The sequence below is a fragment of the Chrysochloris asiatica genome, unplaced genomic scaffold (assembly GCF_000296735.1).
Source record: "Chrysochloris asiatica unplaced genomic scaffold, ChrAsi1.0 scaffold00002, whole genome shotgun sequence".
Lineage (NCBI taxonomy): Eukaryota > Metazoa > Chordata > Mammalia > Afrosoricida > Chrysochloridae > Chrysochloris > Chrysochloris asiatica.
In genome coordinates, this window is record NW_006408520.1 from 32,107,240 (window position 1) to 32,120,807 (window position 13,568).

At 36.7% G+C, this 13,568-nt stretch overlaps 1 protein-coding gene across 1 annotated transcript in view; it reads left to right on the forward strand.

Moving 5' to 3' along the window:
- COL24A1 (collagen, type XXIV, alpha 1) overlaps positions 1-13,568 on the forward strand; it is a 562,513-nt gene that overhangs the window by 431,447 nt on the left and 117,498 nt on the right. Inside the window, exons 44-45 of the mRNA XM_006831073.1 lie at positions 11,985-12,038; positions 13,180-13,287. Coding sequence (XP_006831136.1) covers positions 11,985-12,038; positions 13,180-13,287 — 162 coding nt within the window. The remainder of the gene's footprint in view (positions 1-11,984; positions 12,039-13,179; positions 13,288-13,568) is intronic.

Here is a 13,568-nt window from a genome sequence, read left to right on the forward strand (position 1 = left end):
CCATATATAAAATACATGCTACCTTATGCTCCTTTGTAAAATAAATCTGTCTTTAAACAGGAATTCATATCCCCATCAATACATTTGCCTCTGATGCCCTTTGTGACCCTGGTGAAGACATTCAACCTCTCTATACTGGTCATCGTCTATTATGACTATACCTTATTCATATGTAAATGAACAAAACAATGTTTATTTATTAGTAATTTCAAACAACAATTATATCCATAATTTTGTATCTGAAAATATAACTATAAATGTCGAATTAAGAAAAAGATTTCCCAGTTGCTCCTACAGTATGGCTTCTAATTGCCTTTTCAATCTTGTAGCTCCATTGATTTTTATTTTATCCTTTTCTAACATGCTGTAATAATAAATTTTAGTAGGTGAAATGGGAAAAAGTGAGAACGTAAACTAGCTAGTTTTATTTCTTGAAAATACAATTAATATACAATCCAACATATACTCTGAACATCATATTCAGATTCCGTGAACATATAAGCACAACCTTTCAACTGTTTTCTAAATCGAGAAAATCATTTTTTAAATGATCATTTTAAGTTATTGATCTTAAGTAAAGGGTCTTCATTATTTGCTTTTAGATCTATGTTGAGCTTCACACTTACATCAACAGCATCTCTATACTTTAGAATAACTTTGCCTACCCTATCAGAATGGAGTCCTGGTGTGGTGCTTTAAGATAAACACAGGACTACTAATAGCAAGGTCAGTGGCTCAAACATACCAGTTGCTTAGCATCACTATGAGTCAGAACAAACTTGATGGCACATAACAGTAGTAACCCTTTCAGGATAGTTTAGACTGTAGGTTAAGAGAATGAACAAACGCTAGGACCTGGTTGTCTGAGCTCAAATCCACTCTAGGCCTCAATAGTTTGGTAATCTTAAACAAATTATTGAACCTCTTTGTTCTTCAGTTTCTCCACCTACAAAATCAAAATAATAGTGTTATTTATTTCATTGGGCTGTTGGAAGGATTGTTGTTGTTAAGTGCCGTAAAGTTGATTCTGAACTATAGAGACCCTGTATAGGGTTTCCAAGGAGCAACTGGTGAGCTTGAACCACTAGTTATTAAATATAAAGCACTTTTAACAGTACCTGAAACATGTTGTTTTAGTTGTTAGATGATATTGAGTCATAGAGACCCCCTCCACAACAGAATGCAATGCTGCCCCGTCCTGTGCCATCCTCACAATTGTTGTTATGCTTGAGCCCATTGCTTCTGCCACTGTGCCAATCCATCTTATTGGGGTCTTCCTCTATTTTGCTGACTCTTCAACTTTACCAAGCATAATGCCATTCTCCAAGGACTGATCCCTCCTGATAATATGCCTCAAGTATGAGAAATGAAGTCTCAACTATCTTTGCTTCTAAGGAGCATTTTGGCTGTGCTTCTTCCAACACAGATTTGTTTATTATTCTGCCAGTCCTTGATACTTTCAATATTTTTCTCCAGCAACATAGCTCAAATGCATCAATTCTTCTATGATCTTCCTTATTCATTTTCCAACTGTCAAATGCATGTGAGGCTATTGAAAATATCATGGTTTGTGTCAGTCACACTTTAGTTCTTAAACTGACATCTTTGCTCTTGAACACTTGAAAGAGATCTTGTGCATCAGATTTGCCTAATTCAATATGTTGTTTGGTTTCCTGGCTGCTGCCTCTATGAGTATTGATTGTGAATCCAAGCAAAATGAAGTCTTTGACATAATTAATACTTAAAATAGTGTGTGCACATATGCGCAAAGTAAGAAGACAGAAACACAAGTCATTCTCTATTGCCGCCTTCGATTATTTTTCTCATTCCTTCCCTTTTCTTATACTTATTGCTGCTTTAAATTACAATATTATACATTTAATTTTTGTTATCTTTCTTTGGGGTAGGTACCTTACCTGCCCTGTGTAAACTGTTCCTCCAGAATATGGGGCATTGAAAGTCACTTGGTGGTGGTTGTTGTTAAGTGCTGTCAAGTCAGATACAATCATAGCTACCCTGTATAGGGTTTCCAAGGAGTGACTGGTGGGTTTGAACCACTGATCTTTCAATTCCAACTTGCCTTGCAGTCCAGTACTTATCCTACAGCACTACACCAAGACTTCTACTTGCCCTTTTATGCAAAATTGCCCTCACTTTGAAATGGTTGAACCAATCCCACTTTCAACAACTTCTTTGTCAGAATCTCCTACACTTGCTGCACATGCACTTTTTTAAAGAATTAAAAAGGTTTTGATCCTTGTTTTGTTCTACAATAAGATTGATTTAAAACCGCCTGTTCATTCCAATTTCAATATACCTACAAATTCTTAAAGACAGAAATAGACCTCATTCATAGTCCAGGGGACTGCCTGTGTTCAGTATATATCTATAGAGTGGAAACATAAGGAATGCAGGAATGACTGCACAATTTAAAATTTACACATTGGAAGACTTGTTGTTGTTGTTGTTAAGTGCTGTTCTGTTGGTCCCAACTCACAGCAACCATGTATAGGGTTTCCAAGGAGCAGCTGGTGAGTTTGAACCAGCTACCTAGTGGTCAAGTGCTTATCCAAGAGCACCACACCAGAACTCCATTGGAAGGCTAAGACATTCTAATTGTTGATAAGAACAATTAGAGTTTGTCATCTTTCTATTCAAATCCATGAGGCTCTTTATCACAACGTGAAACAAGAATAATCTTTATCTTAGGCTTCATATTATAATCAGCATGACAAAAGTATTATAGATACAATGTCTTTAAGATTATCTTTTCATGTGTTAGACAGTTAAGACTTTGGCTATTTCAGAATTTAGTATAATTTAGATAGATTATGCTGTCAGTCTGTAATCAGACTGGTTGTGGTGGTGTGTCGTGAAGTCGGTTCCAACTCATATCGAACTGCCTGCTTTCAAATTCCAGCTGTTTCTTAATGGGTTGTATAACTCTGGACAACTTAATCTCTTTAGCTTCCATTTCCTCGTCTAAGAATTCTTCACATGATATTTGTGTAGATTAAATTAGATAATTCATATAATATACCCAGTTTAGTAATAAAAAAGTAAAGGACCAGTATATCTTTTATTATTTATGACCACTATTAAATCTACTTTTGCAAAACTGGAGGCAATGTAACAACATCAAATTGTGATCATGGAGATTATGTTTAGCTTGCATAAAATTATTTATAAATTGTCATTCTTTTGAATTTAATAAAGCACATACAAAGATGCTTTATTGACCTTTAATTTGTTTTATAATTATATGTATTTAATATAACTATATTTTTAAATAATAAAAAATACTTAATAATTTTGGGGATTTAATAGTCACTGTCCTTCCTCACAATTAGTATACATCTTAATTGTGGGTCTAAATCTTTAATGAATCATTGTGTGCTTCATATATTGACTAATAGTATTTCTGCAAAAGCAAAGTAAAAAATGTGAATGAGATAGATAGAAGATGAATAGAACTCTATAAATATCTAAAATAGATGTGCTTTGTTGGAATTATATTTTTTTCTAAGATGGTTAATTCTTTTTTCCCTAGCACAGTGGTTGAAAACCTACTGCCTCTGAGTCGATTATTACTCATACCAATATTGCAGGACAGAGTAGATTGCCACATAGGGTTCCCAGTGTCTGAAAGCTTTATGAAAGACTGCCACATCTTCTTCCTGTGGCTGGTGGGTTCAAGCTACCAGTCTTTTGGTTAGCAACTGAATGCTTTAACCACTGTGCCATCAGAGTTCCACACATTTTAATGACAGTCATGTTATTCTATCAAATAACAATACATTGTTATTTTTTCCAAAAAAAAAGTAATCAAGACTAGCTTTGTTTTAATAAATAATCTTTATAAATGAGTAAGAAATTCCTCTGAAGTTGAATGGAATGTGAGCTTAAACCTGAGTGTGTTTTAATGTGTTATTTTTTTAATAAGTGTCTGGTTCAAAACGATGATAAACTAAGGAGTCCTAACAATCTGTGGGTAACACTGCAAAGAATGTGTATTTCAGAACACTTCATTGTGCTCACGAAAAACCTGTACATAGACCAAGAGGCAGTCATTTGAACAGAACAAGAGGATACTGAATGGTTTAAAATCACGAAAGATGTACCACCAAACTTTCAGCACACTTCTTCAGTCTGTACGAAGTTTGGTGTGGCATTGTAGGATGAGTACTGAACTGCTAACTGCAAGGTCAGCAGTTCAAACCCACCAGCCACTCCTCAGAAACTTTTAGTAAAGCACATACAAAGATGCTTTATTGACCTTTAATTTGTTTTATAGTATGTATTTAATATAACTATATTTTTAAATAATAAAAATATTTAATAATTTTGGAGATTTAATAGTTACTGTCCTTCCTCGCAGTTAGTATACATTTTAATAGTGGGTCTAAATCTTTAATGAATTATTGTGTGCTTCCTATATTGAATAATAGTATTTCTGCAAAAGCAGAGTCATTATGAGTCAGAACTAACTCAATGATATTTAATAACAACAACATTTAATCTGTATGATGAGCAAATAATCCAAGCAGCTGAAATACATGAAGAAGAATGTGGCATCAAGATTGGAGGAAAATTCATTTACAAACTATAATATGCAGATGTTATAACCTTGCTTGATGGAACTAAAGAAAACTTAAAATACTTACTGATGAAAACCAAAGACTATAGCCTTCAGTATGGATTGTACCTTGATATAAAGAAAACAAAGACCTTCACAACTGGACCAATACATAACATCATGATAAATGGAGAAAAGTTTGAAGTATCAAAGACTTCATTTTACTTGGATCCACGATCAACACTAATGCAAATGGCAGTCAAGACATCAAACGATGTATTTGCATTAGTCAAATCTGCTATATAAGACCTCTTTAAAGTGTTCAAGAGCAAAGATATCAATTCGAGAACTAAGTTGCACCTGACCCAAGTCATGGTATTTTCAGTAGTCTAATATGCATATGAAAGTTGGACAATGAATAAAGAAGACCATAGAAGAATTTATGCATTTCAGTTATGGTGTTGGAGAAACATACCAAAAGTAGCATGGACTGCCAGAAGAACAAACAAATCTATGTTAAAAGTACAAACAGATTGCTCCTTAGAAGCAAGGATGGTGAGACTTTGTCTCTCACACTTAGGACATGTTATCAGGAGGTGCTAGTCTCTAGAGAAGGACATCATGCTTGATAAAGTTGGAGAGTCAGCAAAATATAAAGGAAGACCCCCAATGAAATGAAGGACAATACTCAGTGACAGTAGCAATGAGCTCAAGTGTAACAACAATTGTGAGGATGATGCAGGACTCTACAGTGTTTCATAGGGTCGCTATGACTCAGAACCAACTTGAAAGCACACAACAATAACAACAAAGGAGTCTTCATGTGGTACCATAGGATAAGTATTAGACTGCCAACCACAAGATCGGTGGTTCAAACTCACCAGCCGCTTCTCGGAAATCCTACACAGGGTCTCTATGAGTCAAAACCAACTGGACAGCGCTTTACAACAAGGAGTCTATAAGCCATTTAAATTTATTACAACTTATTTCCCCAATCTTGAATAAGATCTATTCTTTGATCGTTAAGGCTAATGAAATTTCTCATTCTACGTGGAGAAGATGACCTTTCAAAACCTTTGGAATGTCGTTGTATTTTCTGTAAATATTTCCAAGTCTCTTGGAGTTTAAAATAGTATTAGCAACTACAAGAACTCCACAGACTGTATATTATTCTCTAGGGGTACCTCCATGGACCCCTGTTGGCACTTGGCTGCTAACCAAAAAGTCAAGGTTTGAACCCACCAGCTGTCCTCAGGAGAAAAACACCTAGTGATCTGCTACTGTGAAAGTTGTTGTTGTTGTTGTTAAGTGCTATCAAGTCTGTTCAACTCATACCAACCCGGTATAGGGTTTCAGAGGAGCGGCTAGTGAGTTTGAACCACTGACTTTGTTCAAACCAATCTTGCTGTCCGGTGCTTATCCTACAGTGCCACATCAAGGAAATCCTGTGGGGCAGTTCCACTTTGTCACATGAGGTCATTTGTGAGTTGGAGTCAACTCAATGACACACAACAACATGGGCGCCTTCAATGACTAGGTGCATCCTACCCAATTGCTGTCATCTTGTTATTATTTGTTTAAGTCCTGCAGATATTTAAATTTACTTTTTGAGATTTGGAAGTGGCCCTTTAGAAATCATCTGGACAACCCTCTAATTTTTCAGATGAAAAAATTGAAGTTGCAGAGATATTATGACTGACCTGGTGTGGCGCTGTGGGCTAATGCGTCAGACTGCAAAGTCATGTAAACCGCAAGGTCAGTGGTTCAAGCTCACCAGCTGCTCCTTGGAAACCCTATACAGGGTCACTATGGGTTGGAATCAACTCGACGGCACTTAACAACAACAGTAGGACCACAGGCCTACTTAGCAACTGAAGCAATACTGGAAACTATTTTCTGATCCTCATTATTACATAAAAGGCAGCTATTACTTTACAATTCTTTTTCTTAATCAAGTAAAATATGATTACTTTTACTTACCCAACTAATTCATTTACTAGGCTCTCAGACTTGGAACTGTGGATATCTGTAAAGAAAAAGATGTTGTTGTTGTAAAATGTCATCAAGTTGGTTCTGACACACAGTGACCCTGTATAGAGTTTCAAAAAGCAAAACAAAACAAAACAAACCTGCAGAATCATTATAGTTTTTAAAGGCTTTTATAATACAAATGTGTGTAGGCTAGCCTCTAATGCATTTCAAAGACAAAGATTCAAGCCAAAAGCTTATTTTCCTCCCAAAACAAAGCTCCAGATTTTAGTGAATTGAAATTTCTTGGTTAAAAAATACATTGCTTAGCTCTGTAAATCTGTTTGTTTTCTATTAAAGTTTCCTTCTCAAAGAAAGCTAGAAGTAGAAAATTATTGAGATAACTTTACTATGCAGCTTCATTTAAACAACTGATATAACTGAGACTAAAATTACGCATTAACAATTGTCCATAATCAAAAGAATTAGACTACTTTCTCTTAAAGGCAGTGAACTAGTACAGTACCATTGAAGAGTTGTTGTTGTTGTTATTAAGTGCCATTGTGTCAATTCTGACTCATAGGATCCTGTATACGATTTCCAAGGTGCAGTTGTTGGGTTTGAACCCTGCAGTTGAGCAGAAGACTCTCTTAAATGGATCTGATTTCTAATGGATTCCAAAGCTAGCCATGTAAATGAGTCATGTAATTTTATATGCACTATGAAGTCCTGGTGTGACACTATAGGATAAGCACTGAACTGCTAACTACAAGGTCAGTGGTTCAAACTCACTAGCCACTCCTTGGAAACCCTACACAGGGTCACGGTCACTGTGAATCAGAACCAACACTACAACACTTAGCAACAGCAACTTAAATACTAGGTATAAAATTCACTCATCTTTCCTATTATAACAAGGAGCCTCCATGGTATTGTGTGTAAGCACTTGGTTGCAAATCAAAAGATTGGCAGTTCAAGCCCACCAGCTACTCCATAGGAAAAAGATGTGGCAGTCTGCTTCCTTAAAGATTTACAACCTCAGAAGCCCTGTAAGACAGCTCTACTTTGCCCTTTAGGGTGCTATGAATGAGAATCTACTCAAGGTCATGGGGTATCATAAGAAGAGAAAAATCTGTCTATTTATGAGATGCTGATATTTAAATTGAGTCCTGGTGCATAGTCATTAAAGCACTCTGATGCTAACTAAAAAGTTGATGGCTCAAACTCACCAGTCACTCCACAGAAGAAAGATGTGGCAGCCTGCTTTGGTTTCTACTTCCTACCAAGTTGGCATCTAACTTGGTCCTCTCAGCTGTGGTCTCCTCAGAGATGGCTCTCATTGCCATGTCCATGCTGTTCTTGGTCACATGTAGATAACATTCTGCTGCCTTCTCAGACAGTGCTAGTGCTTATTAGATTTGAAAGACTTTCAGTCCCACTGACCTATACATATCATGCAGAAACGTCTGCTCTATTGCTGACTCGTAGTGCACAGAGTATATAAACTTCCCAACGTGACCTTTAGTCTCCCTAGCCCTCCCCTCTGAGCCCAGAATCCCAATTTAACAGAGGTTACTGTTTCTACCACGCCAGAACTTGGGGGTAGACTGGGGCAAAAGGGTCTTGTCAGAGATGTCCCTCAGTGTGTAACAGTCTTGTGTTTTTTGATTTTTCTCTTTCCTGTCCTCAACTGGAAAATCTTGATAAATCCTCACATAGAAAACTCTCTTTTACATTGTTATCATTATTATAAATCTCTTCTTTCTGGTATAAATTTTATGATTTGATTCCATTATGACCTTGGTTCTTGAGACTCAGAATTGACTTTTAATGTTTAAAAGTCAGGTTTTGTTGTTGTTCAGTGCCATAGTGTATAAGGTCTCCAAGGAGTGGCGCGTGAGTTAGAACCGCTGACATTGTAGCTCAAACCTTGCAGTCCAATGCTTTACCCCACAGTGCCGCATACTTTCCTCTCAAACTATTGCCCACACCACAACCCACACCACAATAAACAAATTTATAATACAAGGAAAAGTTTGTTGTGAAAATCAAAAGTCTTAAGCAGAGCTATCTGTACATAAATAGGAATAGTGTATAAGAAAAACAAAACAAAACAAAACACAGGTTGACATATTTTGATCATTTTTAATTAAAACTTCCATTTAATTAATGCAAAAATTCCTGGTGGCACTGTAGGGTAAGCACTGAATTGCTAACTGTAAGGCCGGTTGTTCAAACTCACCAATCACTCCAAGAAAGAAAACTGAGGTTTTCTGCTCCTGTAAAGATTTACAGCCTCAGAAATTCTATAGAGGATCTCTGTGAGTCAGAATTGACTTGATGACAGTGGTTTTGGTTTTGGGATAATACTGCCCAAAGAAGCAGCAGTCAAGAAATCACTGATCAAATCTACTGAAAAAGGCAATTGTTTGGACAGAACATGGGAATATTGAATGCTTTCCATTCAGGAGAGGTTTGTACCATTATACTTTTTCAGACTCTATGATGAGCAAATAATTCAAGAAGCTGAATTATATGAAGAACATGGTATCAGGATTGGAGGAAGACTCATTAACAACCTGCAATATGTAGATGACACAACTTTGCTTACTAGCCTTGAAAAGGACTTGAAGTACTTATTGATGGAGATCAAAGTCCACAGCCTTCAGTAAGGAGTGCATCTCAATGTAAAGAAAATATAAAATTTCTGAATTCACTATTGGACCAATAACATCATGATACACTGAGAAAATATTAAAGTTGTTAAAGATTTCATTTTACTTGTGTCCATAATCATTGCTCATAGAAATAGCAGTGAAGAAATCAAACAACATTTTATTAGGCAAATCTGCTGCAAAAGACCTCTTTAAAAAATTGCTAAAGAGCAAAGATGTAACTTTAAAGAGAAAGATGTTGTTGTTCAGTGCCTTCAATTCAGCTCTGACCCATAGCGTTTCTAAGGAGCAGCTGGTGAGCTTGAACCACTGACCTTGCATTTCAAACGGCTTTATGCCTCCCTAAAGCTGTGGTATTTTCATTCACCTCATATGCATGTGAATGTTTGACAATGAATAAGATAAGAAAGACTGAAAAATAATCAGTGGATTATTATTATTCTCTAACCCCAGTGAATACCCTATAATTAGTAGTCCAGTGCTTATCTCACAGTGCCATATATCCTGGTGTGGCACTATAGGATAAGCACTGGACTGCTAACCACAGGGTCGGTAGTTCAAACTGCCCAACTGCTCTTTAGAATCCCTATCCAAGGTTACTGTGAGTTAGAACCAACTGGATGACACTTAACAACAGGAACATATATATTTAACATCATCAACAATGTAATATCATATATGTAGTTGTCAACAGGGTTTCCAAGGAGCGCCTGGTGAGTTTGAACTGCCAGCCTTGAAGTCTAGCATATATATATATATATATATATATGTTGTTGTTGTGTGCCGTGGAGTCGGTTCCAACTCATAGCGACCCTGCACAGGGTTTCCAAGGCTGTTAATCTTTACAAGAGCAGAATGCCTCACCTTTCTCCCACGGAGCAGCTGGTAGTTTCAAACTACTGACCTTGCGGTTCGCAGCCCGATTCGTAACCACTATGCGACCAGAGAGCCTATATATATATATATAGAGAGAGAGAGAGAGAGAGAGAGAGTGAGAGAGTCCTTTATAGGATCAGCACTTTAGCACTGAATTGGACTGTTAACCAAAAGGTTGGTGGTTGAAACCCATACAGGGTTTCAATGAATCAGAACTGATTCAACAACATATAACAACAGCAATTAGAGAGAGAGAGAGAGGAAGAGATTTCAAGGAAATAGGTCATGCAATTGTGGGGACTGGCAAGTCCCAAATCTGTAGGTCAGTCTAAAGACTAAAGATTTCTCCTGTGTCACCTGGTTGCAGGGGCTGATGAACCCAACACTGGTATGTCAGACAGTAGGCTTCCGACTCATATGCCAAGAATGGGAGGTCAGAGGATGATGACTTTGATGCAGGATCGAAAGAGAGAATGAGCTTAGCCTTAACATCCATATATATTTGATGCAGACCACAACCTCAAGGAAAAAGATTGGCTTTTTAGTTGACACATAACTTTTACATTCACCCTTAGAAAGACTTTGTTTTAGTAAATTTTTAAGAAAAGTGAAAGTTGGAGGTAGAACCCTTGATCCGTATGTTGTTCTTAAGTGTCATCAAGTCTATTCTGACTCACAGTGACCTCTGAGGAGCAGCTCGGGAATTTGAACCGCCGACCCTGTGGTTCACAGTCCAGTGCTGCTCTTACAGCGCCACACCAGGAGCCTTTGATCCATGTGTTGTTGTTAAGTGCCTAAGTGCCCTTGCATCAATGTCAACTCATAGTGACCTGTGTTGAAATCACCAACCTTGTGGTCCAGTGCATTAATCCTGCAACGCCACACCAGGACTCAGGTTACCAAATGCTGCTAACACAGTTGGATTTTTATCTGTTGCAAAAAAATGCCCTTTTTATTGTGACTACATATATTAATTCTTAAAATATTGATGATCATTTTCAGAAAGTATAGCATCTGAAATTATTTCTATTTTTAATTGGATCTTACACACAAATTGTCTTTGATCTGAATGACTTAAACTAACCATGTTGATGGAATGATTCTGTTTTTGAGAATTTTTTGTGATTCTTGAGAAACATTCCTTCAGTAACAATATATTTCTTTTTCTTATTTGTGAACTAGGTCATTCTTTTCCATATTTTTCTTCTGAAAATAATTTTAGGATATCATCAGCACAATGGTATGATGTGCAAGGGCAAAGTTCCTAACTAACAACCCAGGCAGGCCAGTTACTGCTGAATCCATTATGATAGAAAACATTTCATACATGGAAAAACAAACAGTTCTGTGGGGAACGATATCTTTTCCTTGATTCATAAGTATGTGCTCTGTGCATCCAAAGAATAATATTGTAGGTAGGCCATTGTTTCATCTCCCAGAAGTACCTCGTGAGCAGAATCTTTGCTCTGCATTCCAGTCTGTGGCATAGTCCCTGATACAATAGACTCAATAAATGTTTCTTGAATTAAGTATTTAGCCAATTCTGGAGGGATACCAATGTCCTGCCTGGAAGTGTGAATGTTTATTAAATAATATATCCTTTCAGAACAATTGTCGGGGTCTGACCTCGACATAGTTGTCATACACGGTCTGCAACAAACAATGATTTCTTAAACCATATAATTTTGAACTAGACTGAAATGCATAGATTATCTGGTCTAATTCTCTCATTGTAACAAGAAGAGACTTTCAGAAAAGTTAAATGGCGATCCCAATGACACACAACAAATTCGCAGAATTTGCAGTAGCATCCATATCTCAGAGTGTTTATCTCTGCCTCTAGTTCATGCTTTTAACAATCAGCTGACAAGTGTACTTCACACTTCTAGGGTCCTAAGGGGAAAAATGGAGCACCTGGTCCATCTGGGAAACCTGGGATTCCTGTAAGTAATCAGCCTTTTTCATCATCCTTGTTTTTCTAATACAATAGGCAACTTGAACAAGCAAAAAGAAAATGTTGGAGCCAATTATGATAAGTGTGTGTAAATCAGATTACAGTAAAAAAATTAAACTCTTGCTTAAACAAGGAACAAAATATGACTATTTTGCCCAAAATCAAGCTTGCTGTTTTCAGAAGCAAGCCCCTACAATCAAAGGATGTTCCTTTCCTTTGTTGTGTGGTCCTCTACCGCTGATGACGAACCACTGAGAAATGGAGAACTTGGAATCACAACAAATACATGGTGATATAGGTCAGAGGTCGTCAAGCAATAGTTAAAAAGTCATGCTCTATATTTTAATTGGAGGATTCAACCTCTCATTCTTCTGACAGATAGAACAAATGGTCTTAGAAAAATTAAAAATTATCTTCCCATCACAGAACAAAGATTAATTTTGCATTAGTCATCAGTAACCTATTCTAGCCAGGAAGGTGTGTGTTGACAGACTTGTTAGCAAAGACTTCCTGCTCGTCTCCTTTAGCCAGAAATTAGACGCATGCTTTGGGTGGCCTGTGCTGGCTCAAAAGTGTATAGAAAATAATCATAAATTATAAGCACATTCAGATCAGATTATACTACAGATAAAATCCAATTGCCCAAGAATGGAAACAAAATGTTAAGTCCTTTTCTCCATCATATAATTATCTGATTCAGAGTTACAGTAAAAAGACCATGATTTATTTCTTGGGGAAATTATATCTATATGAAGTAAATGAATGGCAGCCTGTACCCTAAGCTGATAGGTACATAAAGCTGTTTGTTATTTTCTCCATAGCTGGGCAAAACATGGGCTGGTATAGTGAGAAATGCCAGGGAATTACACTAAAGCTAAAAAGGTGATACACAGTAAATTGCTGTAAATTGGCTTGGCATTTTTGTTTAGGGAACTTTTGAAAACTCTTAGAAAGACCTGCACTTTTGAATCCAAATAGTAAATCATTATGTAGGAACCTAGGAAACAGAGGAAAACTTGCCCTGGGACACGATATTAAAAAGATCTATACTTTTCTTCTAAAAACAATGATTTGTTATTTAAATAACTATCAGCATCTATTTATAATTCAAGTACCTTTTAATTTTCAAGGGACTTCCAGGCCTTTCTGGGCCAAAAGGGATGCAAGGGTACCTTGGAGCAGATGGCATCTCAGGAATCCCTGGAAAAGGTGGGCTGCCAGGAAAACAAGGACTTACCGTGAGTAGTTTAAATAGCTCTTTGCTCTTCATTTCTTATGTCAAGTGTGTCCTTGCTAGAACATAAATATTTGGGTGGTTTTTTTTGTTTAGCTTTTGTAATGATTCATCTTAAACCAATCATTTCTTTAATAGCTATTTTGGAATTGTATTTATGATTATGTCAAATGGACTTCCAGAGAATATCAATAAGGACATTCGTATGACTATTTTATATTATTACTCATACAGTGGGTCTCACTAAGGGTTCTCTTTAAAAAACAGAACTAATGAGGTATATAT